Raw genomic sequence first — 25,856 nt, 5'->3', positions numbered from 1 at the left:
CTGATTATAAAATGGAAACTCAGAGATATTAACCAATTTGCCCAAGGTCACAGAGAGGAGAGTCCAGGAAACACCAGGAAAGTTTGTCTGACTCTAGAGTTTATTCTCTTAACCATTTCAGTAACTCCCATGCAGCTTATGACCTTAACCAACTAAGATCAAAGCCCTCAAAAGAATTGCACAGCACTATTCACAGTAGCCAAAACATGGAAACAACCTAAATGTCCATCAACAGATGAATGGATAAAGAAGGTGTGGTACATATATACAATGGGATACTACTCAGCCATAAAAAAAGAAAAAAATAATGCCATTTGCAGCAACATAGGATACAACTAAAGATTATCATACTAAGTAAGTCAGAAAGAGAAAGACAAATACCATATGATATCACTTACATGTGGAATCTAAAATATGGCACAAATGAACCTACCTACAAAACAGAAACACACTCACAGACATAGAGAACAGACTTGTGGTTGACAAGGAAGAGGTGGGTGGGGGAGGGATGGATTGGAGCTTGGGATTAGCAGATACAAACTATTATATATAGACAATGGATAAACAATAAGGTCCTACTGTATAGCACAAGGAACCTTATCCAATCTCCTGGGATAAACCCTAATAGAAAAGAATATTAAAAAAATTTATATATGTATAAAACTGAGTCACTTTGCTGTACAGCAGAGATTGGCACAACATTTTACATCAATTCTACTTTGATAAAAAGAAAAAAAGAATTGCAAATAGATACCTAAAGGAAGTGGGTAGTAAGTATGGGGAGAAAAGGGGGGCTAGATTTTGTTTATTTCCTAAATTTGGCCCTGTTTTATTTGCTACTGGCAAAACATATGAGAGCCATTCTTGATTCCTCTTATTATAACATCTTTCAATTCATCCGTAATCCTGTTCAAAATATATTCAGAATATAACCACATAGCAGCACCTCCACCTCTATCATCCCGACCCAAAAACCCTTGCCGTAACTGCTGGGATAGATTCTGTCGTCATTCCCACATATTCACTACCCTTCCTGTGAGATCTGTTGACCATAGGCATGGCCCTGTGTTTTGTTTTGGTTGCTGAAATGCATGTGAAAATGGCACATGGTTCTGTTGAGCAGAGTCTTCAAGAGCCATCTTGGGTTCTGCCACCTTTCTTTCCCCACTGCTGTGAGCCTGGTGATAGCACAGATTGGGGCTGTTCTTTCTGTATGGATTGCAGACAATATTGATGGCAGCAACAGTCAACATCTAACCTGAGCAAGAAATAAACCTGTATGGTTCTAAACCACTGAGATTCTGGAGTTTCTAGTTTTTGCAGCAAAACCTAGTGGAGGCTGACTAATAAAGCTTTTACCTGCTTCTATGTTTGCCTCCTGTACCGCCTACCACAGCCAGAGTGATTGCTCCTAAACATGAGTCAGATGATTTCGATTTCATTCCTTTGGAGTAAACTTTCAATGGCCTCCAATTTCACAGAGTGAAATCCAAGTTCTTTATCAGATCCTGCATCTGCCATCTCACTAAATACATCTTCTTTTCCATTGCTCACACTGCTACAGTCCACTGACCTTCTTGCAATAGAACAAGCATTACTTCATCTCTTTGTTCATCTCTCATTTCTTTGTTTATCCTTGTTACTTCTTTCAGGAATACTCTTATGTGACAGCAAGGCTTACTTCCTTAATTTTGAGGGGTGGTGATCTCTGCTTAAATGCCACATTACCAGGGTCTTCTCCCACCATCCTGCTGAAAATAGCATACCTCTAGCCCTTCTTTGCCTTCAATACTGATTAACGTTGTCTTAAAGGGTTATTTCCACATGCCATGTGGTGTGTTTATTTTGGTCTATTTCTCCACACTAGAATGTAAGCTTTTTGAGGGTAAGCACTCAGTTTTCTCCATTGCTCTGCCCCTAGGATGTAGAAACTACTATGGAGCATTCTAGATGCTCACTAAATATTTCCGAATGAATAAATGGACTCTTAAAATCATTAATAGAAGAGACACAATCTGCCTACTTGTGTTCCCATTTATTTCTCTACTGACTCTTTCAGAGGACAGCACATTTTTTTCCATAAAGGGCCAGGTGGTGAGTATTTTAGGCTTTGTGGGCTATATGGTTTCTGTGGCAAATATTCAACTCTGCCTTTGTAGCCCCAAAGTGGCCACAGATAATATGTAAACATGTGGATGTGCCTATGTTCCAACAAAACTGAATTTACGAAAACAAGTGACAGGCTGAATGTGGGCTGCAGAAGATAGTTTGTCAGCCCCTGGACTGGTCTGATCCTTGGCCTAAGCAAATCTTAAAAGTTGACTGTAACCAAAGGTAAATGTAATTTTGTATTATAGAAATTTGAATGTTGATTCCATACTCAATAGCCCGGTTAATTTTAATAATTTCTTGGACAAAATTTCCAATCAAGATCAAGTCTTAAATTTAAAAAAGTCTTTCAAATGATAGTGTAATTAGCCTTTGACAACTTTGGCTATATGCAAACTGCTCCAGTTGCTTTTAATAATGAATATTGATCGTAGACCCGCCCCATCACCGTTTGGGCCAGTGAGAGTCAGGCCCGAAGGTGAGTGAAAACCCAAGGGCCTATCTCTCTTTATCTTTAGCCAATGAAATGTCCATGTTTTTCTGGGCCTCCTCTTACAGACACCTGTAGAGAGTTTGTGCCTCTACCTGTCTTCCTAACTCTCTGGGTGGGGTTCTGTCTTCCCACAGCAGGGATGCTGGTGTGCCCTGAACTGCCACTGGGTTCTGGGGTTCCTAGACTTTCTTGACTGATGTATCCTATTTCTTCCCTTTTCCTACCTCTGACATTGTACATGTTTGGTCTTGTGCACTTGACCAAGGACCCTATGTTTGCAATGGAGCCTCCAAGCTCATTGGTTACACTCTTCCCAGCTCCCACTGGGCCTCTTACCAAGGCTGGGCTGTGTTTTCACTTGTCACATGGTTTGGGCTTCTGGCCTCTTCCTAGTGGTAAAGTGGATGCCAGGGGTTGCGCCTGGGTGTCACCCACATCCTCTACCATGGCAGCTTTACAAATGACTTCATTCAACTCCCTTCCCTCACCCTGACTTAACAGCTCCTTGCATATATAATACCCTACCATTATATTTCTAGAAGGAAAGCTAAAGGGTGGCTTTAAATTTTTCAATTATAATATCAGTAGCTAACATTTATAGAGTACTCACTGCATGCCATGCATTGTTCTAAGCCATGTCTGTATAATAAGTAAGCTCACCGAATGCTTAGAACAACAGCATTCAGCGACCCTACTTAATATGCAGACATGGCTTAGAACAAGAGGCTCGGCCTGTAAGGGAGCTTCTCCTGGCCTTGCAGCCAGTCAGTGCTGGTACTGGAACCCTGGCAGTCAGCTCCAGGGCTGCATTCTAAACTTCTATGGTCTCCCTTCTCTCTTTCCTTCCCAGCCTCTCCCTCCCCCCTCTCCCCATCTCTACCACAACTCTAGTCACCAGCTTAGGAAAGCTTTTGGAACCTTTAAAGAAAACATTTACTGAATTTCATCTAACAGTTTTAGTTGGGAGCACCTGAAAACTCTGGAAGTTCCCTTTTGGTTTTTCATACCTTTCTAATACTTTGCATGGGGCACCTGATCACTGAGGATGAGAAGGCTAGTATAGGTTTTAAGTTTGGTTCTTTCATATAAGCTGTCCTTAGTGGACAATGGATTTGAAAGTACCTTACTGCTCGACTGCTCCTCATTAAGCCAAAATCATTTTTTCAGAGACCTCTAACACTGGATCCAATAATCTATAAACCATATGGCTCAGTTACTAACCTCCAGGGGGAAAATCTGCCCTTGAAATCTCTTATCCTTGACTGACAACAGCAGGGTGTATTTGGATATCCATTTTATGTGAGCATGTATGTGGCAGTTAAATTGCATCCTAAATTATTACTCTCTCAGAGAATGACACTTTATTTTCGGAAATGCTCCATTTAACCACATACTCAAATTTAATATATTTTAATTATATATTTTATCACTTTACTCAGTTTTCCATCTTATGCAATTGCTGGTTACAAAGGAGCTGCCTGAGGGGTGAGAAAAAGGAGCAGTTCGGGGATGGAGAAGGTAGGTGGGGATCGGTGTGGGGAGGAGGAGATTGAGTGGGAGCAGAGAGGATGCAGACCACGTGCTGAATTGCTATATGTCATGACCATCGGAAAGGCTCAGGCAATGAGGCAAAGAAAGTGAAGAGCCGATATATGGGATATATAATAAATAAATCCAGAGTGCAAAATAAAAAGTCTTCCATAAAGAGGCTGAATTACAGCATGTCTGCTTTCCCAGAACACAACTTTTTATTTTGGCCCAACAATAAACAGGCGGTAAATGCCAACAGGAACTTTTGCTTTTGGGGATTTATCATAGATCGCATGGAAGCTTTCCAGATTACATAGACTCAGAGAAGATAAACTGTGTGACATAAAAATGATGAACTTTTGCAATTGGTTTATTTTGCTGCTACAATACACGCTGTGGCTATAGAATATAGTCTAATTACACTGTGAAGATCAGGTCCAAATCTATAGGATAGCCCAAACTGGCAAACATTGGGAGAATCTTTTCACCGCTTACTGATATATGGAATTTCACAGCAAAACCGGAGAAAGACAAAATTCATTTATCTGATGCACAGAGGCAAGAAAGACTAAAAATGAAGGCTATACTATAATTTGTCTATTTTCCTGGGGATGGAAAAAGTCATTAAAAATTTATTGAGCACCTACTATATGTCAGATTCTTTTTAAAGTGCTTGGAACAAAACAAAGATCCCTGTCTTTTGTGGAGCTCAATGCTCTTATTGACAGAAGGACACAGACAATAAAGAAGGAACATAATAACTGAGTAAATTAAGCAGAGTAGTAGAAAGTGATAAGTGCCTCTTGGTAAATAGAAGGAATAAAGTGGTGGGGAGCCTATCAGGAGTGTGGGAGTACTGGTTACAGTATTAAATATGTCCCAGGAGGCCTCCTTGAGAAGGTGGCATTTGAGAAATGCTCCGAGGAGGTAAGAGGTAAGCCATGCAGATACCTGGGGGAAGAGTGTTTCAGGCAGAGGGGCAACCTTGCAAAGGCTGTGAGGCAGGACCTGCCTATCATGGTCAGGGGACAGCACAGAGCCCAGCCATGTGAGTGAGGGGGAAAGGGGTGATGCGGGGAAGAGAGATCACATAGAGCTTTGTCCCCCATTTCTCTTCTCATCCTTTCTTACAAAGTCATTTTACACAGTAGTTTCTGGAAAAGCAGACTGCCTGCTGATAATCAGGCAGAAAGGGCTGGGACTTGGGTGAGGCAAGTGAGGCGCGTAAGTGCAAAATTTAAAGAGACACTATCTCAGGTGCCAAGTCCGCATTTATATGTCAGTGAGAATAAGCACCTCCTTAAATTTTGCATGATAGATGCTTCACTTGCCTCACTCTAGTCCTAGTCCTGATGCAGAGAATTCCTGCTCCGTGTATTTGTCCACAAAACAGGCTGGCATTTCTACTCCTCACACTCATTCCCACCCACCACCACCACCCCCACACACACACCCACATCTCTGCCAGAATTAGCTATCCTGCAAATGCACAATAGCAGGAAGCAAAGCTGCACCAACCAACCACCAGGATGACGAGTTTCCTGCTCTTTTTTGGCTGCCCCCCCACCCCCAATTCCAGCAGGCAGAGAGAGGAAGCAGAATTCTGGGCTAGATTTAGTCTTTCAGTTCCTAAATCTGTCAGCAAGTGTGTGTATGTGGTGGGAAGTTGTGCTTCCGGAGCCCAGGAATAGATGCTCAATCGGCCCATGACTCTGGGATCACAGATGTGATTGAAGGACCACTTGTACGGTCGAGTGCACAGGGAAAGTCACTCTAAGCTGACTTGATGGCCAAGGCCAAGAAGCCAATGCTTCACACAAAATAAACATGCCTTAGAATGTGCTTGGAATGTGCTTTATCTTCCCTCCCCACAGTCTCCCCTTCCCCCAAAGTAAATCAAAGAACCTCGAGGATTATAAATGTTTAAGAAAATATAATTGCTCCTCACAGGGACTCTTGAGGGGTTGGTGGGCGGGGTGTGGGTGGCCCTCCTGGCAGCGGGTGTGTGCACAAGGCCATCGGTCCCCTAGCTCAGCAACGGCTCCATCAGGATGTGCTGTCTCCCTTTCCAGGACCCTGTCCATCCATCAACAGACGGATGAGCACAAATTGCATCCACTCCACACAAGGGTCGCATGTCCCCCACTTTTTCAAAAGAGCCCAACAGGTTAGGCTTGGTATCTTAGCTGACGAGGGATCATGGCAGGAGCTGGGAAGGTGGGGGACTATGGAAATGGAAAAGAAACCCATTGATTTTCCATTAAAGAAAAACCAAATAACATTAAGAGTGCTCAACTTCAGAAGCAGATACAAAGATTTTGATCAGAATTAAGGTCAACCCCATATTAAACTTTGTTGAAAAATTTAATGAAGGGTGCTATTTTTCACTAATTGCTATGTAATAGCCTAAGTTTCAGAAATCATGAAAAGTCAACTTCACAACATAGTAAATATATTTTAAGGTGCTAATATTCCTTCTGAACACATTTTTATTGCTGTCAAGTATAGTACCTTTGATGAGGAAATTCAATTGTCTAAACTGAAACCTGGCTGTCCCTTGAAAATCTTGCCTCTTTTTGCGGCCCTCTCAAAAGACAGATGTTTATTTTATCACATTCCAAGTGCTCCAGGGCTAAAAGCTGGATATTGGAAATTTTTTTGCTCCCAATGCTACTTCTGAAATATTACCTTTCGATCTTCTTATCTTAAAACAAAACCAAACCAAACCCAGTTTTCATGCAGCAGCCAACCAGCTTTTACCACTTCTTCACTTCTGCCATCTACTGAATGTCACCTCATTAAGCAAAGACTTTGGAAAGTGGCTCACTTTTTCTTCATCCAAAGCTTTGTCACCAGTCTTGGTGATGTTAACATCTAACTCATCCAATATTCTGGCCTCTCAGCACTCCGACCTCCTCATTTTCAATGGCCTTGTCCCCATTCCACCTTACCTACCACCCACCTGAGCTCTGTTTCCTTGGTTACTTAAGGCAAGAGTTAGTGACCCAGAGCCAGTTCTGCCCTGAGACCCAAGTAACCCAGGTAATGGAGCTCATGCCTTGGGACCCTGTGCTCTAGAGTTATCCTCTGGTCCTTCTTTTCTGATCCCTTCCAAAGAGATGAGAAGCCTGAGTCAGTCAAGAGAACATGTCCCCAAAAGCCCACATATCCTCTTTCTAGATCTCTCTCTAGTTACCTAGGACCCCAGATTTCCCCAGCCCAAATGACCCCAAGCTCCTGTGGATGGCTCTTTGCAGGGGATGTGAATAGAATCTGGATATTTGGGCTTGGGTGTCCATATGCATGAATGCTAGGCCCTTTATGGTGTAGGATGGAAACTTGGGTGGAGAGACAAGGGAGATGACCAAATATACCCTCATTCCTGACTAATAAGAGTAGTTGATGCTTCTTTATCAATTACCACTTTAGTCTTGCCTCCTAGATAGGATTTATCAAGATACCCAATCGTAGGATTATTTCTGCTTACTGACAGCATCCAACCTATAGCAAAACCCTGTCTCCTTGAACTCTCACCCAAATCACCTAATACAGGCCAAATCCTGTAAATCCTCTCTAATACAATTTTACTGACAAACACAGTTCCCCATGACATGTGTACTCCCTTGTTGCATAAGCTGGTAAAGCCAACTTTGACCACTGGTGTATTCCTAGGGGTCTTTGACTGATAGGTATCAATGTGTCAAAAGCTGGTTATAATAGTCAATCTCCTGTATTGACTATTATATAATATTCCACAGAATGGAATAGTATGTAATAATTAAATAGTGGTGATTAATATCATCATCATCATCATCAAGAAAGCAACGAAGCTAGAGAAACATGCAATAATATTGTTGAATCTCCCAAAGAACATGGAGTTCAAAAAGCACAACACAAAATAATGCATACTACAGCATGAATCCACTTAAATCAAGTTAAAACAGCGGTGAAACTACATTGTTTAGAGCTGCACATAAACTAGTACAAATCTGAAGAAAAGCAAAATAGTGATCACTATAATGGTCAGGAAAGTGGTCATCTCTGGAGGTAAGGAGATCATTCTAATGGGAGTAGGTACATGGGTGTTTCTGGGGTGCCAGTAATTTTCTACTTCTTGCTTTAGGTGGTAAATACATGAGTGTACACTTTATATCCATTGGTTAAACTGTACGAATAAGTTGTGTGTGTTCTTTATGTATGTTATATTTCACAACGATAAAATGCAATAAAAAGAATGAGTGTTAAATAGACAAATAAATTGATATTTCCTTTAATAAGACAGTTTCTTTAGATTTTGGTTAGCAGTTCACCTGATGCCAGTTAATCATGGATGAATTGCTAAATTTTAGCCTCTGAAATTGCAAACATGATTAATAGCCTATGGACTTAATTGGGACCACTGGGACTTTCAACCTTAGCAGGCTTTACCCAAAAAGGTGTCAGGTCTCCCCAGCTTCCTCTCTTAGCAATATTCATTCACTCTACCTTGAAGGATATCTCCGTGGTCATGGTGAACCCATGGGTGATGACTGGCTCCTCTTCTGCGGTCCGTCCCTTCCAGCAGTCCAACTCCACACAGCGACAACCAGACAGGAGCACTTGGCGATACATCTCGACGGAGGAGTTTCCAGCCAGCTGGCCAGCTGTAAAACGCCAACGAAATGAAGCTCAGACTCCCACAAAGCAAGGAAGACACTGGTGGCTTCCTAGAAAAGCTCGTCAACAATGGGAAAACAAAGAGTTCAAGACCTTGAGCAGTCCTCAGTCTTTCTTCTGCCTCAACATACCAGAAGGTAGTGGCACAATCCCAGATGGAATTGTGGCTCCCTAGCAGTGGTTTGGGGATGAGAGAATAGAAGGAGGAGAGCATTGTAACAATAACAATAACTCATGTTTATTAACTGCTTACCATGTACCAATTATAGTTCTTTGGACTTTACGTATATTACTACATTTAATCTTCATAAAAATCTACCTGGTATAACTACTTTTACTTTTAAATGTTTATTTTCTGATAATGAAAATGGCATAGAGCATTTTATTTGCCCAAGTTTCCAAAGCTGGTAAGTGGAAGATCAGGATTATAACTTCAAAACTCAGTCTTTTAATTCTGACCCTCCCTATGAAGGGGTATTGTTGACAGGGCATTCTATTATATAAGTCAAACCTTCTGTCATGTTTGTCCAAGGCACAAATGCTTAGGATAGCTAAACATTCTCTTTGAAAAAGTGAAATAAATTTGTAGGAATAAATTTAAATTTGACAAATAAAGTATAAAACTTATAATTACAAGACACTGTTAAAGAAATTAAACAAGACCTAAGTAAATGAAAAGACATCCCATGTTCATGGAGCAGAAGACTCAAAATTGTTAAGATGGCACTACTCCCCAAATTGATTTACAAATTCAATTCCTATCAAAATCATATCTGGCTTTTTTTGGCACAAATTGACAAGCTGATCCCAAAATTCATATGGAAATTTAAAGGACTCAGAATAGCCCAAATGATCTTAAAAAATAAGGAAAAAGTTGGAAGACTCACACTTCCCAGTTTCAAAACTTAGCTACAAAGCTCCAGTGATCAAGACAGTGTGGTCATATATATGGAATCTAAAAAAAGAAAGGTTCTGATGAACCTAGGGGCAGGACAGGAATAAAGACACAGACATAAAGAATGGACTTGAGGACACAGGGAGGGGGAAGGGTAAACTGGGACGAAGTGAGAGAGTAGCACTGACATATATACACTACCAAATGTAAAATAGATAGCTAGTGGGAAGCAGTCGCATAGCACAGGGAGATCAGCTTGGTGCTTTGTGACCACCTAGAGAGGTGGGATAGGGAGGATGGGAGGGAGACACAAGAGGGAGGAGATATGGGGATATATGTATATGTATAGCTGATTCACTTTGTTATAAAGCAGAAACTAACACACGATTGTAAAGCAATTATACTCCAATAAAGATGTTAAAAAAAAAAAAAAAGACAGCATGGTACTGGCATAAGGTTAGACACACAGATCAATGGAATAGAATTGAGAACCCAGAGAGAACCCCTCACATTTATTGACTTACAACAAGGGTGCCAAAACAATTCATTGAAGAAAATCATCTTTTCAAGAAATGGTGCTGGGACAACTGGATTGCTAAATGGAAAATAATGAAGTTGGATCCCTACCACATCATATTAAAAAAAATAACTTGAAATCAATTAAGATCCTAACTGTAAGAGCTAAAATTATAAAACTCTTAGAAGAGAATGTAGAGGTAAATCTTTGTGACTTAAATTTGGCAATGGTTTCATAGATATGACACCAAAAGCACAAGTAGCAAAGGAAGAAAATAGATAAAATTTATCAAAATTAAAAACCTTTGGAAGCAGAACTGAAATCCTCTAGTAAAGTGATAAGAATTGTAATAATCAAGGCACCCAAGAAATCTGAGGGTGGAAAGAGAAGCCAAGCTATTTCTGTTTCATTAAGAAGTCGATGGAAGGTACTAATTTTTTGATAAGTTATTATTATTATTATTTTGTCTGCATCATGTGGCTTTCGGGATCTTAGTTCCCTGACCAGGGATTGAACCTGGGCCACGGCAGTGAAAGCCCTCAGTCCTGACCACTGCACAGCCAGGGAATTCCCTTGATAAATTATTTTTAAAAGATTAATAATAAATAAGTTTTGAGACAAGCCTAACATCAAACACACAAATAGAAGTTTTTGGTTTTCCATATTAAAGATTTTCTGTGACTTATACGCTATAAACGTCCATCATTTTTTTTTAGCAGTCATTTAAAAGATGACATATTGATGAAAACTGTCAAAATGACTTTGAAATGGACAAGATCTGTCCAGTGGAGACACACAGGACAAAGAAAATGGGATTAAACCTATTGGCTTAATTTTATTTTTATATGCATGTCACAACATCTGATATCAGCATAACAAAAGGGTGACATTTTTCGGTTCTATAGAGCCCTAGTAAATGCACTGAAAGGCTGATTAAGTAGGTTTGCATAATCACTTTTCTTTACTGGAAAAAATAGGACATTTTAAATACACAAATGTTTGCAAAAGCAGAAATGCTGACAAAATAATCTAGAAAGTTCCTGATGCTAGATAATCAATTTGCCATTTAAAATTGCTTCAGAGTTTGTTGTAATAAAGGTCTTTGCTGCATAAAGGAAAAATGGAGAGTGGTAGTGAAGGGGAAAGGATGATCATTTATATGTTATTCCTAAACTTAAAGGAGGGCTACTTTAGCTAAAGAAGTGAAGAATTCAAACAATTATCAGGTTAATTCTTTAAAAATGCTAGCTCCTTCAGACCACTGCACAGCTATTCAAGAGTGGAGCAGATTTTCTTGTGTACTACCTAGGAAATTGTTTAAGTGTATTACTGACTATATCCAATAATGTGCAATTTCATTAATATTCTGTTAAGTGTTACTAACTTCTGTAAGGGAGTTGCCAGTAAAGAAGTTGCCAGTAAGCAAGTTGCTTCAATCTAATGATAGATTGAAGGTAGAAAAATATCTAACCCACACTAGAGTGTTCTGTCATAAAAGATTCAAGAAGTTTCCAGAAACATTTCTTTGAATTTGCTTGCAATATATATATAGAATATATATAGAATAGAAGCAATTTGATGTACTTTTTGAATGTTGATCAGTTAATGTTTTGAAAGACATGGTAAGGCATGGGGTTAGAGATGGAAATGATTCTGAAAAACAAAAGAATGGGGGAGGAGGGTGTATATGAGTGTGTGTGTGTGTGTATGTGTGCGTGTGTGCCTGTGTTGTGTTTATTGCCCAACATCTAAGCCCAAAAGAATTCCTCTAAGGTAAATTTGTTCATTACTAAAATGAATAACCTTTATTAGAAAAGGAAATCTTCCAAAGAAAGCATTAGAAAACACACATTTATCCATAACTGTCCTATTGCTTGGAATGCATATTAGGTTTTCTGTATGTTTTCCTTCATTTATGGAGATTTTTTCCAAATATGTGAATTAATATTCTCCACTACTCTCTCCTTTTCTGCTTAAAGCCTCAAAGCTGGTTTATTTTTCTTGCCTAAAATTCCTAACTCCTCATTATTATATCCCATCCAACCATTATATCTCCATTTGATTAGATCCAATAAATAAAGCTTCTGGGGCCAGGGGATTGCCACAGGTTGGGATTAATGATATGTCATGAGTCCCTCAACCCTTGTTGTTTCTGAAACTAGTATCTGGCATCATCTCTGCCTGGCTGTGAACACCCTCTGGAGTACATTACAAGCCTATGATTGAACTTTGGAGCTGAAGCTCCATCTCAGATTAATTCATAATACTGCCCCGAGTCAGAGCTCTGCAACTTCTCACTTGACTGCATTCATTTTGGGCAGCTGGCTTCATTCACTTTAGCTTTGTCTCAGATTACCCAAGGCATCCATGGATGGAAGAGACCAGAAAATTGAAAATAACAATCCGTCTATTAACACAACCTTCTGAGAAATTTCTCGTCTTGTGGAGTGTGATGATTAATTGCCTATATTTATATTTATCGTTATTTATTGTCTTCTCTTCAATCTTCAGGGTAAGAAGGTTCCAGATTGTGAAACTTTTGTTAATTCAGTGGCTTTCTTCAATAAACACTGTCTCCTTCAATAAATGGATATGGGGAACCATTTCTCCTTGCCTTCAATGCTGTGAAACCAACAGCTACACTTGAGGGAACTATCCAAAATACAGAGGATGTGTTGTTAATCTTGACCGTCTCTAGGGCCATCAGTTTGATCTGATCTCTCTCTTCTACATTATCTGTCTGCTGCCCCAGTAAGACCATGAAGGTCTTTTTTTTTTTTTAATTGAAGTATAGTTGATTTACCGTGTTGTGTTAATTTCTGCTGCACAGCAAAGTGATTCAGTTTATATATATATATATATATATATATATATATATATATATATATATATATATACACACACACACACACACACACACACACATTCTTTTTTATATTCTTTTCCATTATGGTTTATCACCATGAACCTCTTTTGAACATAGATCCAATTGCCATGGGATGGCTTAGGCAAGTGAGAAAAGAACTTTAAGCATATGCCTTACTGATTACAGGAGCCTCATCCCTAGGGTGTATGCATATTCTCAAATATTCTCTGTGGGAGGCAAAATACTGGTTGCTTTGGATACAAAAATGACACAAGACATCTTCCTTACCTTACCATTTAGGTAAAGAGGCAAGTACAAACAAAGGAGAAGGCTCTTATGTGCCAGGGAGTTTACACCCTCACTGCACTATTACACTTCTGGCTGTCATTTCTTTCTCTTTTTCCTTGTCAACAGAATAATCTATTTAGGTTCTGATATGCTTCAGGGTCCCCTCTCCAGCCCTGGGATAAATCTTAATTCTTCTCAGCCAGTCACAGTGGTTCTGTGGTCCACGTTAGTGCTTATTGTAGGGCATTGCTGTATGGTGTAACTCTGGGCTACATCTAATAGGGTGTAAAGGAAAGTCTGCTGGGTGGGTTGGGGAAAACCTCACTCATACAAAGGGCCACAAGATGCGGATGTTCCCTGGGCCACATGTGGAGCTTATTTCTTATGGAGGCAATGCTCAGGGTGCACAGTCATCTTGAAACAATAAGAGGATGGGACTTCCCTGGTGGTCCAGTGGGTAAAACTCCATGCTCCCATGCAGGGGGCCCGGGTTTGATCCTTGGTCGGGGAACTAGATCCCGCATGCATGCCGCAACTAAGAAGTCTGCATGCAGCAACTAAGAAGTCCACATGCTGCAACTAAAAGATCCCACGTGCCACAAGTAAAGATTGCACATGCTGCAAAGAAAATCCCGCATACCGCAACTAAGACCCAGCACAGCTAAAATAAATAAATAAATATTAAAGAAAAAAAAGAAGGAAAAGAAATAATAAGAGGAGCAAAAAGATAGAAAGCATCTGGGTCTCTGATGGCATCAATTAATTCCTGATTTAATCAACCCTCAACCACTCTGTTTCTGGACTTCTTGCTGCGTGAGATAGTAAATTTCTTAATGTTTAAGCCATTAAGTAATAGTATCCTCTTATGCATAGCCCAAAATACCCTGGCTGTTTCAATTTACTTTCATTTTCACATGAAGATATTAAGGCTTAGAAGACTTAATTTACTGAAAGGCAAATTGAAACTTGGTCTGTTTATTTGCTAAGCTCAACTTCTTTCCATTCTACCACCCAACTTTCATAGGTCTGTGTGTACTTTAAGCCAAAAATAAATTATAAAAAGTTGCATATGCTAAGGACTAAATGAGTAGGAGAGAAGTAAAGGGAGGGAGTGACACTAAGCTTGAGTTGGTAGTGGATTGGCAAGGGAAAAACTATACCTTAAAGGATAAAACTATACCATTTTTTGAACTTTTCTGCAGCCAAGAACATACACCTTAGGAGAGGAATTGAATAATCAGATAGTTTAATTCATCAGAGGGATAACTAAAACCTCCAATCTAATGTTTTACTTCCCAAGCTGAATAAAAATGTTAATTATTCAGAGATATGCCACTTTGCTTTTTCTGAGTATATGGAGCCATTATCTCCCAAATGGTTTAGAGTATGGAAAGATTTACGAAGAGCTGAAAAAGTGTAATTGAAATGAATGCACACTGTTCAGTCCTGAGAGAATCTTGTTTTGAGTCATAAGGGTAGATTCCTCAAGGAAAAACAGTAACTTAAACCATAACCACTACCTGGTGTACTGCCAAGTCTATCCAAAACCCTAGAAAATGACCATCGTAATTAAACATCAACTCATTCTGTGCATGTATTTCTCTCAGTGATTGGATTTTATTTTTCCTTCTGGGTGTCTTGATAGTTAACAAAGGGGCAATAATGAGCAGAGAAATAGACATAACAATAATAATGCATTGTTAAATTGATTGGTTTTTATACTGTATATTTAATCTTTATGGTCCCTTTGAATGCTCAAAAGAAAACATTCCAAATATTGAAGTTCTCCTTATTTGAATTTAGACTGGCATTTCTCAGGAATACTTGTTCTTAAAATGTTCCAAGGAAGTACCTAGCGTGGTCATGGCTGGGGGAGGAGGGTTGATCATAACCTTAGTGTGAGTGAATCTGTAAGCTTTTTTTTCCTATATTCGAAACATACTGCAGTAGATGCCAACCTTTGTTTGAATCTAGCATTTTAAAAACTCATTTGAATAGGAAAACTTTTCTTTTTCCACCACATACCCCTTCCATGAAATAATGTTTCTGTAGAAAATATTTCTACTTGTTCTGGAACTGCTTGTAACATATAAAATCTAACTCATGTTCTAGGTATTGATTTTAACATTTAACTGGATTTTATCGGGTTATACCTTGGTTATAATTTTATTTTATAACATTCTTAATAGGCTTTGGGAAGTTTGAATTTCTATATTATAAATGTTTACCCAAAGGTCTCTGAGAGATAAGAGTTCTGACTCTCTATAATTAAAACAAGGACACTAATAATATCATATGAAGTAAAACCAAATTTTACCTGTTAGAAGAGGATTTTAGGCAAAACCTCAAGAACCTATATTAGAATTTATATGTAATTTTTAAAATTAATTATATGGAATTCTTGTTAGTTCCCCTGCAGAAAAATAAGAGATTTTGACTGGTATTGGGACAAGGTAATATTGTAAGAATGGAGATTTACATAATGCAAACCCTGGTATGAAAATACATGGCTCAGAAACGTGAGGAAGATAAGTTTAAAAAAAAACCTTAAAGATCAGAACATGGTCTAACATAGGTAACATAGCTTTAAAAATTGAATATTTAAAAAGATGTGAATTCTAATACTACTAGAAATTTAAAAATTGGGGACAGAGTTGGTTTACTTGGTCAGAAATCATGTATATCAGATGGTGGTAATATGAAATCATTGTACAGAAATTTGGAGACAGCTCTTTGAGTTCTTTCTTCAGCAAAAAGTAGAGTGGACCCTTCTCTTTAATAGTAGCTGAAAGCTCTACTTTCTGAAAACTATTGGCCATTAATATGGTAACACCCCAAACCCAACTGACACAATGGAGCCAAGTTCTCTACCATATTTGTGCTGACCAAGTTAATCAGAGGGAGGGCAAATGAGTGACCCTGGAAGAAATTAATTGGACTAAAAATCCTTAGTAAAATGCAGTTAAAAAACAAAAAGAACTGCCGAGAAAAATTGAACAGTATTTTGTAGTTCTATTGTTTGTGTTGATATTGAATAATTTTCTTGGAGCTATTATTGTGTTGTCAGTAAAGCAAATGAGTAATTATGTATAATTTGCTAGGTATCAAGATTGATATAAGAAGCACAGCTATAGAATCAAGAATTTAAATTGGAAGATAGGAGTAGAAATCTTTATGTGAATTCTTGTGCCTTAACAAGAAGAAAAATGTATCTTTTCTTGCTTTGTTCACTGAAATGGTCCAGAAACAACATTCCATAGCACAGGGTTCAAATTGCTGTTACCCATAGGCATATTTTTCACACTAAAAGGAACAAGGGATCATTGGGGGAAAAGTCTGATTCCATGCGTGGTGCAGAAAGATGAGCCTGGAAGATCTTTATGTGCCAGAAAACAAGGACATTTTTCAAAGATCAATGGGTCATGTCAAGAGGAGAGAGAAGCCAGCCTAAAAAATGTTTCCACTGACCAAAGCTGAGACGATTTGAACATCAAAAGGAGAATAGTGTCTGTGGTTGAGTGAAGCTATGTAAACTCTGAAAACTTTGTCCATAATGATATGCAAAAAGGGAAAAATTAATATACTCTGGAAGAAGGTAAAAAGAATAGAACGTATATATACCCAATCAGTCTTGTCATTCAGTCATTTTGGTATCATTGCCTGATTTGTTATATGGCAAATAATACAGATACTAACAGATGTAAATATATTCATTTTTGGACTTAAAAAAGACTATTGGTAAAATTATTGCATAGTGTGACTTCCAGATAGATAAAACAATATGCAATGTCCAAAATTTAACCGAACATATGTTTAAGTATTTCTAAGCATTTTGGGGTCCCAAGTACAAGATAAATGCAAGATTCAATCATGTGTCAAAGTCTTTAAAGTTGTATTTCTTAGGATCCTATCAAGTCAAAGATCTAGACTTTTACTTGAGGTTCTATAGACCTCCTCAAACTTGGATGAGAAAAACGATTACATCTTTAACGCAAATCACTATGTGCAATTTAACATTCTCTTCAATTATGAATGTAGGCCACAAATCACTGTAGTACTAGCAGGACAGTGACTTTGTCACCAGTAGAAATCACAGATATTTTCATATCATATTCCAATTGTTGCAAATATCACACGTATTATTTATACAATTTTTAAAAATTGTGTTAATAAAATATATACAATTTTATCCAAATTTGTTTTTCAATATTTGTTCAAATTATTTCAATGGAAGTTTTTCCTCTTTAATTCTATGTACATTATTTTATGCGTTTAACATTCTTAGAAGGGTCCATAGGCTTCACCAGACTGCCAGATACATCAATGATACCAAATAAGATTAAGGACTTCTGGGAAGGAAAAAATCCTTTACAAATGCTTAGCAATTTGAGTGGGAGCTGCAAAATTTTTGTAGTAAGTCTAAGAAACTGAATCCAAGAAAGTGGGTTAAGTGGACACTCTCTTCTTGAAGCTATGAAACCTGTAGTAATTTTAAAACAGGGCTAAGGGGCTTCCCTGGTGGCGCATTGGTTAAGAATCTGCCTGCCGATGCAAGGGACACGGGTTTGAGCCCTGGTCTAGGAAGATCCCACATGCCACGGAGCAACTAAGTCCGTGCACCACAACTACTGAGCCTGTGCTCTAGAGCCTGCAAGCCACAACTACTGAGCCCACGCACCACAACTACTGAAGCCTGCATTCCTAGAGCCTGTGCTCTGCAACAAGAGAAGCCACGACAGTGAGGAGCCCACGCACCGCAACGAAGAGTAGCCTCCACTCGCCGCAACTAGAGAAAGCCCGTGCGCAGCAACAAAGACCCAATGCAGCCAAAAATAAAGACAAACAAATAAATAAATAAATTTATAAAAAATAATAAAACAGGGCTAAGAATATTCTGACATTCCTCCCATTGAGAGCTGTGGTCTATGTCCCCTACCTTGAAGCTGGGTAGGTTTGTGACATTTTTGACAAATAAAGAAAGAAGTGACCGTATGGAACTTCAGAGGCTAAGTGCAAAAGGGCAATTAAGCTTCCTCCATGTTTTTTGGGGACACTTGTTTTTGCAGCTATAAGCTGCCATGTAAGAAGTCTACCTACCCTGGGGCTGCCATGCTGTGAGGAAGCCCAAGCCACATGGGGAGGCCAATTTTAGGCAATTAGGTCAGCAGTCTTAACTGAGCCCAGCTGTTGGGTCACTAGCCCAGGTCCAGACATGTTGGTGGTGAAACCTCCAGATGATTCCAACAACCAAGCCTTTTGTGTCATCCCAGGCATTCACTTCCCATCTGTAGCCCAAGACACCTGGGAACAGAAACAAGCCATCTGCTCTGTGTCCTGTCTGAATTCCTGACATATAGAATATGGTCAAAATAAAATGGTGGCTGTTTTATGTCCTTGTGTTTTGGTGTGATCAGTTATGCAGCAAGAGATGATAAGAATAGGGTTTAGGATGAGCCAAACACGAATCTAATTAGTTTTATAGCATGAATCTCTCTTAGTAGGTATGTAGTTGAAACAAAACAGGCCGCAAGTAGCATGAGAACAGTCTGATTTTCATGAAGAACATGCAAGTTGCAGTTCAACTGCCTGTAGAACTCAGAGTGTATGATTCTGACAATATGTCTCAGATGATATGGAGTCATCCTGAAATAGCTCATTCTAGCTGTCCAGGGGCCACATTGCTATCTCTGTCCAAGAGTCATTTATATTCTAAGCTATTTTTCACCAAGTGTGGGATACCAGGCTAATGCTGGATTCGACGCTAGCGCAACATACATTTGTGCCTAGAGGAATGGATCCCCTTAAGGAATTCAGAAGGCAGAACTGCTTATTTGCCAGATGGCTGAACCCTGTGAAATTCTCTTGAACACTCTCATGAATACCTAGTGCCTGGACCTCCCTGCCATTATGTGCATGGCATCGCTAGTCTATCCTGCCACACAAACCACACACCCCTAGGCAATGAGCCACAAGCACATCAAAACCTCCCCCCAAGGCACGGCAAGTACCTATAACTTACAGATACCAAATGAGACCCCAGACTTTGGTTGCACTGTGGGTCTTGAGGTCTGGCAATCTTATATTCATTTGGGTGATGGATTGTATGAAGCAAGAAAGTGATAAGGGGACTTCCCTGGTGGCGCAGTGGTTAAGAATCTGCCTGCCAATGCAGGAGACACAGGTTCGAGCCCTGGTCGGGGAAGATCCCACATGCCACGGAGCAACTAAGCCCGTGTGCCACAACTACTGAGCCTGCGTGCTAGAGCCCGCGAGCTACAACTACTGAAGCCCGCATGCCTAGAGCCTGTGCTCCACAACAAGAGAAGCCACTGCAATGAGAAGCCAGCGCACCGCAACAAAGAGTAGCCCCCGCTCAACACAACTAGAGAAAGCCCGCGCACAGCAATGAAGACACAATGCAGCCAAAAAATAAATAAATAAATTTATATATATATATAAAAAGAAAGTGATAAGGTTTTGAAAAGTCCTTTTTTTTTAACCAGTAGGCTTTTTTTTTTTTTTTTTTACAAAGTCTTTCTAAGGCTGGTAATCAGAGAGTATTCTGCAAGAAATGTATTTTGATTATAAAAACATTTTTAGTTTATTGAAATTGGTATTTATTAAAATTTTAATTCTAAACTATGTTGAGATAATATATATTATATATATGTTTTAATATTTTTTCTATTTAACAATCTACTAAAAACCATGGCAATACTCAATTTAGGGTCAAGTTAGGAAACACACTCCTTTATTATAATATTTACAACAAAGTATATATAAGTTGTCACTCACAAAGAAATTTGTTTATGTCTAAAGCCCTGTCCACCTGAGCAAAATTATTAATTTGCCTTGAGTGGAAGTTATTTAGGGCAGAACTTTCCTGTAGATGAAAACAGTCCAGAGAACTCGGTGGCTTTATAAGTGGCTTGAAGTCTATTGCAGAAAGAATTCAGTTATGCAAAAATTCCATTGGTCTGAAGATACCAGACATGAATACATTTTAGATGACTTGAAAACTTAGGAAGAGATGTGAAGAAATTATATTGTTGCTTGTGGGCAGAGCCTCTGGTCATGGAACCCCAGTTCTCAGAGGCTTTTCACAGGAAGTGAAAGGAAATACGCCTCCACTTCTGAACAACAGTAAGCAGAGGTTGGTGACATTTGGTGAGACTGGCTAAAATAATTGTCAAAGAACTATGAACTCATACCTGTGAGGTAGGTGTTGTGTGAGGAATTAATGAAATAGTGAGAAAGTGGCTGAGACATATCTTCATTCAAATCCAGTTTCTCAGGTGGAACGACTCCATTTTCTTCTCCACTCAGATAGCGCATAAATCCATCCACTGATATCTGTCCTGGAGGAAATGAAGAGTTAAGAAAAATGTGAATGTATTATTTTCATGGGTTTCTGGCATCATGTTGCTTTAACTTTTTTTTTTTCCAGAAAACTCTGGTAGCATCCAAGATGGAAGACAGTAGCCCCAATTGCAATTTAATATGGATAAACAGTAGTCTAGGATCATGCTATTTCACTACATTCATCTCCAAATGCCAGAAATAATAGAGGAAAATGTAGTTACATGAGTATCACAGACTTTCAGAGGAGTTAAATACCTGAACACTGATTTCCTGTTTTTAAATATAAGAATGCTTATCATCTTTGTGTATGGACACCAAAATGTTATTAGTGCTTATCTCTAGGTGTTAGAATTAGGAGTGCACTTCCCAATGTTCTATCATGAAAATATGTTACTTTTATAATCAAAAGAGTTATTCACAAGTGGTTTTATTATTTAAAATAAAGTGAAAATGTTTTCAAATAATGATCTTTTTTCTCTGAAACAGAAAATAAAGATGACCATACTGAGGAATAAAAATTTGAATGCTCATAAAAAAGAAGGTCTTTAAATTTCTTATTTAGAATGACTTTACTTCAAATGAAAGAAATATGACTCACACTTTATTTAGTTTATTGAGATTGTATTTAGAATTTTTCTTTTGTTGTAACCTTTCTGAGGTGACTAATACTAAATACTGAGATAATTCTTTATGAAAGTGAATTTTATATAATACATAGAGAGGGCCATCTTCATGATTTTGGTTCATCATTACAGTTTGTTTCTTCAACCTTAACAATCAAAGCCACAAACAAACAAACAAACAAAACAAACACAATCACCAGTGCATTTGTGAGCAGTAAAGATCTTGCTAGTAAATGTTAGAGGGCAGTAATTTTTTTTCCTCGTTGAAAAAGTTTTGTATTAATATAAAAGTGGTATATGTTTATGTAAGAAAAAATAGGAAATGAGACAAGCAGAGAGGAAAAGTAAAACTTTTCTGAACATGCCTAACTCTTCCTTCAGAGACAATTACTATTAAAATCTTGTTGTATATGCTTCCAGAAAAAGAAAAGTGTGTATGCGTGTGTGTGTGTAATTCTTTTATGAAGCTGCAATCCTATATATCTGTATATGATTTAGAAACTTTTGTTTATATTAACTGAACAGTATATTATGAACACTGTCATATAATTATATAATATTTATGTTTTATATATTATAAAATATATAGACATCACATGACTAAGTAATATTCCATTATCTTTGGAGTTGTCTCTCATTTTTCACTAGTATAAATGACACTGTATGGAACACTCTGGTAGTTGAATCTCTGTACAAACTTTTAATTATTTCCTGAGAATGAATTTCCAGAAATAGAATTGCTGGTTCAAATACTATGCATATTTTTAAAGCTTTTACTACACACAACCAATTTGCTTTCTGTTAAAGTTCTAGCAATTTACTCTTTCACCAGTGGTTTGCCTTCTCTTCACCCCTACGCCAAACTCATAGGTAAAAACACGATATCTAATAATTCTATTTTTTATTGATTTGAGCATTGTTTATTCTTGAATGGTAAGAGATGTGTCATCTGCAAATGGAAAAGCTAGCACTGACTGTTTCCCCACAGTGTAAATCTTTTTACATTTAATAAGTTTCTCAAAATAACTGATGAGTATGTCCCATAATTCTGGAAACATTATAGCTAAACCACCTTTAATATTTTCCAGGAATAAATAAATAGAAAGAAGTTTGGTTATTGGCTTTTGACGAGTGGAGCTGTATCTTACAAAAAGAAAAATCTTATAGATGCTATAGTTTATACCTCCAAATAACCATCACCTACCAAGGTGATCGTTCCAATCACACTGTCATTGATGAGAACACTTTGGTTATTGCCTTTGAAGCCTTCCTTTGAAATTCATTTATGGTGGAATGCATATACCCTTTCAGACCGGTTTCAATTTTTGGAAACAAACCAAAGTCAGTGCCTCTTAGGGCCAAAGTTATCTCAATAGATAGCTTTCAACAATATTTTGGAGCATGAAACATTTAGAGAGAAAGTATTTTTTAAAAAAATCTAATTTCTTCACAGTCTTCCTTTTCGTTCTTTTCATTAGTAGGAACGAAAATCATAGAGCAGGTATACAAAAGATGAAGATCTGGGATGCTTAAATTAAGCTTTAGAAGCCAGGGTGGCCGGTCCTCTCGAGCATCAGTGTTACTGGGGTCCCGGGTCCTGGGTATTTCCATGCTTTGGCACTCGAGAGCTGGCACTTTTTAAAATCGAAAAATGGGTGTTACTTTATTTACTTTTTTGTTAAGTGACGTTCAGTCTTCTGTTTGAGGTTTGGGGTGATCCTTCGTCTGCATTGTGAACAATAATCATTTTACTCTGATTTATCGCCATCTTGTCACCTTCTTCTCAAACGAGTGTCTATTCCTCCCTTCCTCTTTCCCTTCCTTCTCCCGTCTCTTTACCTTCCACTCACTTAACAAACATTTATTGAACGCCTGCAATGTGATGAATATGCAGAAAAATAAAGCAGAGCAAAGCACAGAGTATGCCTTCAAATAGCTCATAATCTAATAGAAAATAAGACCATTCACCCCTTGAACAGCAGGCATGCGCTCCTCCAGAGCAGGATGTGTGTTTCTATCTTTGTCATCCTTGGAATCTACCACGATTCTCTGTGCACTGTAGCTGTAAAATCAGCACTTACTTTTGACAATTAGTGATTCAAAAGAGAAAATAAATGGTTTTGAAACTGGGAGATCACCAAAGATGGCATAATTTTGATTCTTTTATCTGATTAGGTCAAATCATATGAAATTATTAATATTTGGTGTTTTTAACCTATGCAAATGACAGTTTCATACATCTCAATTTCTAACCACAGTTGTTCCTCAAAGAACAGACAATAAATGCAAGTGGCTTTAGGGGCCAACAAAAGAAAATAATGTGACTCCTGGAATAAAGTGTACTCCAAGGAAAACTCACAAGTATACACTCCTTCTAAAGGCATGCAAATGACAGCAATACAATATGGTGTGACCAAGACATACCACCTTTATGGTGCTGGTGGAGGCTGTGTTTGTGTCTGGTATCTTGGGAATAAATATCCCTTGGTGTGATCAGCAACTTTTAAAAGCAGTCAAAACAAAACATATGCCAATATGGCATGGATGACAAATTAATTTTAACTTTAGCATGGATTTCCATTATATTGCCTCCAGTGCCTTCTGGGCACTTGTGTTGAGAAAGATTCTGAACCATGCTTGTGAATAATTTTGATGTTGGTCATGGATGCATGACAGAAAAGTGGGGGTATGCAAGCTATATATTTGTTATTCTCAAACGAGGATATTATAATTAAGTTATGCTCTGCAACGTGCCAAAGAACATGTGTAAAAGTTTTATTTAATTCATTAATGAGAAAATCAGGACGATGACAAACCCATTTCAAAGAAGGCTATGAGATATTGATACATACATATATGTGTGTCAGGAACCTCCCCCCCCCCAAAAAAAACCCCAAACCTATTAAAATATTGCTAAATTGAATATAAACCTGCTTGAAGTCCTATAGGTCAATTAACATAATCTTTGGGTTACTTTCTCTACCTTTACTGTTTCCTAGGAGTCGAAGATTTTAACAGAGTTTTTAGCATAGATTAAAATTAGTAAAAACAAGAGTTAGGTGAATCAGTGTTTGTAAGCATTATTTACAATTAATTATATGAAATAATTTAAAAATCGCCAGCTGAGGAATTTACCTAACTTTGAATAGGAACAATATATGAGTTTGGAGGACAGTTCAGAATATGATTGTAGACTGCAAGTAGGCAGAGCAACTTTTCAACCCCAAAGCTTGCCGTGCTAACTAAAGGAGCAAATGTGCAAGACTTTTGATACATCAAATGACTAGGCAGATATACGTCAAAGTCAAGAAAAGCCAATGAAAAAGTAAAGATCAGGAGTTGGAGGTTTATAAGTTGCAAGGCATCAGATGAGGGGTCAAGAGTTCATTTGCAAAAATGTAGATGTTTTTGGCATAATGAATTAGCCTAAAAATATAGTTCTGACCAGTAAAGGCTTTTGGACGAAAACAGACCCTTAGAGGATTTTCCTTTGTTGCATATAACCTACAGCTGGAATACTGTTGTTGCTGTTGACTTAAATGCATCAGTACTTTTCCACCAACCAGTCACTGTTTTTGCGAAACTGCTTACGATTTTTTTCAGGTCCGCTGAGGCACATAGAAAAATGAAAAGCCTTGAGAACTAAGATGGGAAAAACACTGTTTTTCTAAACAAATCAGTCAAATTAGTAACAGTACAAGAAATGTGGCTTCCATTCCTGCCAGCAGTAATTGATCAACGACAAACTCTTCAACCATAGGATGAGAAAACTAGATGGGCTCTTATGTCTCTTTCAGCTCTAAAGTTCTATGAATTCAAGTGGTTTAATACACTCTGGGTGATTACCAGCTAAATTAAAACAAAATGTCCCATATTAGAATGAGATTATGAGACATCAAACCACAATTAAAAGCAATGTGATGATTTTCTGGAATAAAAACAACAGGAAGAAAAGTTAAGTTCAGAAGGATAATGCCAGATGACAAAGGCTAAAAATAAAGTCCCTTCTATACTTTCTTAATAAAAGATTGATATGCTTCCAAGTGGACATGCCACTCATATAATGACACCTAAAGATCTTTATAAGCATTTATATTGTTTGAACCACTTAGAGCCAAAGTAGGAAAAATATAAGTCTCAAGGAATGGAGAAAACACTGCTCTATGAAGCTTTTTCGTTCAAAAGAAGTTCTGGTGTATATTGAAAAAGGAAGGCTGGTGATCAATTGTGAAAAGATCTGACTTCAATGGGGAGGAACCATCTTCAAAGGGATACGAGAGGGAAGTGGCATGACAAAATGATGGTCCCCAATGGCCATTTATATGGCTTGTCATTCTTCAGCAATATCTTTGCTGCAAAGAAACGCTCAAATGTCAGGTGGCTGTACACATATACCATGACCAGGAACTGTACCTCTGCCTCCTTCTGCCTCTCTCCTTCCCGTGGGGTAGACGATGACTGAGGCTCCAATGGTGTCCTCTTGAAAATGTCAGGAAGACAGAAATTTGAAATTTTGT

At 38.2% G+C, this 25,856-nt stretch overlaps 1 protein-coding gene across 5 annotated transcripts in view; it reads right to left on the bottom strand.

Annotated features, from left to right (window-relative positions):
* Nucleotides 1-25,856, bottom strand: part of PLCB1 (phospholipase C beta 1) — a 694,419-nt gene that overhangs the window by 153,030 nt on the left and 515,533 nt on the right. For all 5 annotated transcript variants that reach the window (XM_068565592.1, XM_068565593.1, XM_068565595.1 and 2 more), the window contains 2 exons: nucleotides 20,566-20,712; nucleotides 8,618-8,775 (listed from right to left, as the gene is read on the bottom strand). In XM_068565592.1, coding sequence (XP_068421693.1) covers nucleotides 8,618-8,775; nucleotides 20,566-20,712 — 305 coding nt within the window. The remainder of the gene's footprint in view (nucleotides 1-8,617; nucleotides 8,776-20,565; nucleotides 20,713-25,856) is intronic.

The sequence above is a fragment of the Eschrichtius robustus genome, chromosome 16, assembly GCF_028021215.1.
Source record: "Eschrichtius robustus isolate mEscRob2 chromosome 16, mEscRob2.pri, whole genome shotgun sequence".
NCBI classification, from domain to species: Eukaryota; Metazoa; Chordata; class Mammalia; order Artiodactyla; family Eschrichtiidae; genus Eschrichtius; species Eschrichtius robustus.
The sequence above is the reverse complement of the archived record's forward strand: the minus strand, read 5'-3'. Positions and strand labels throughout refer to the sequence as shown.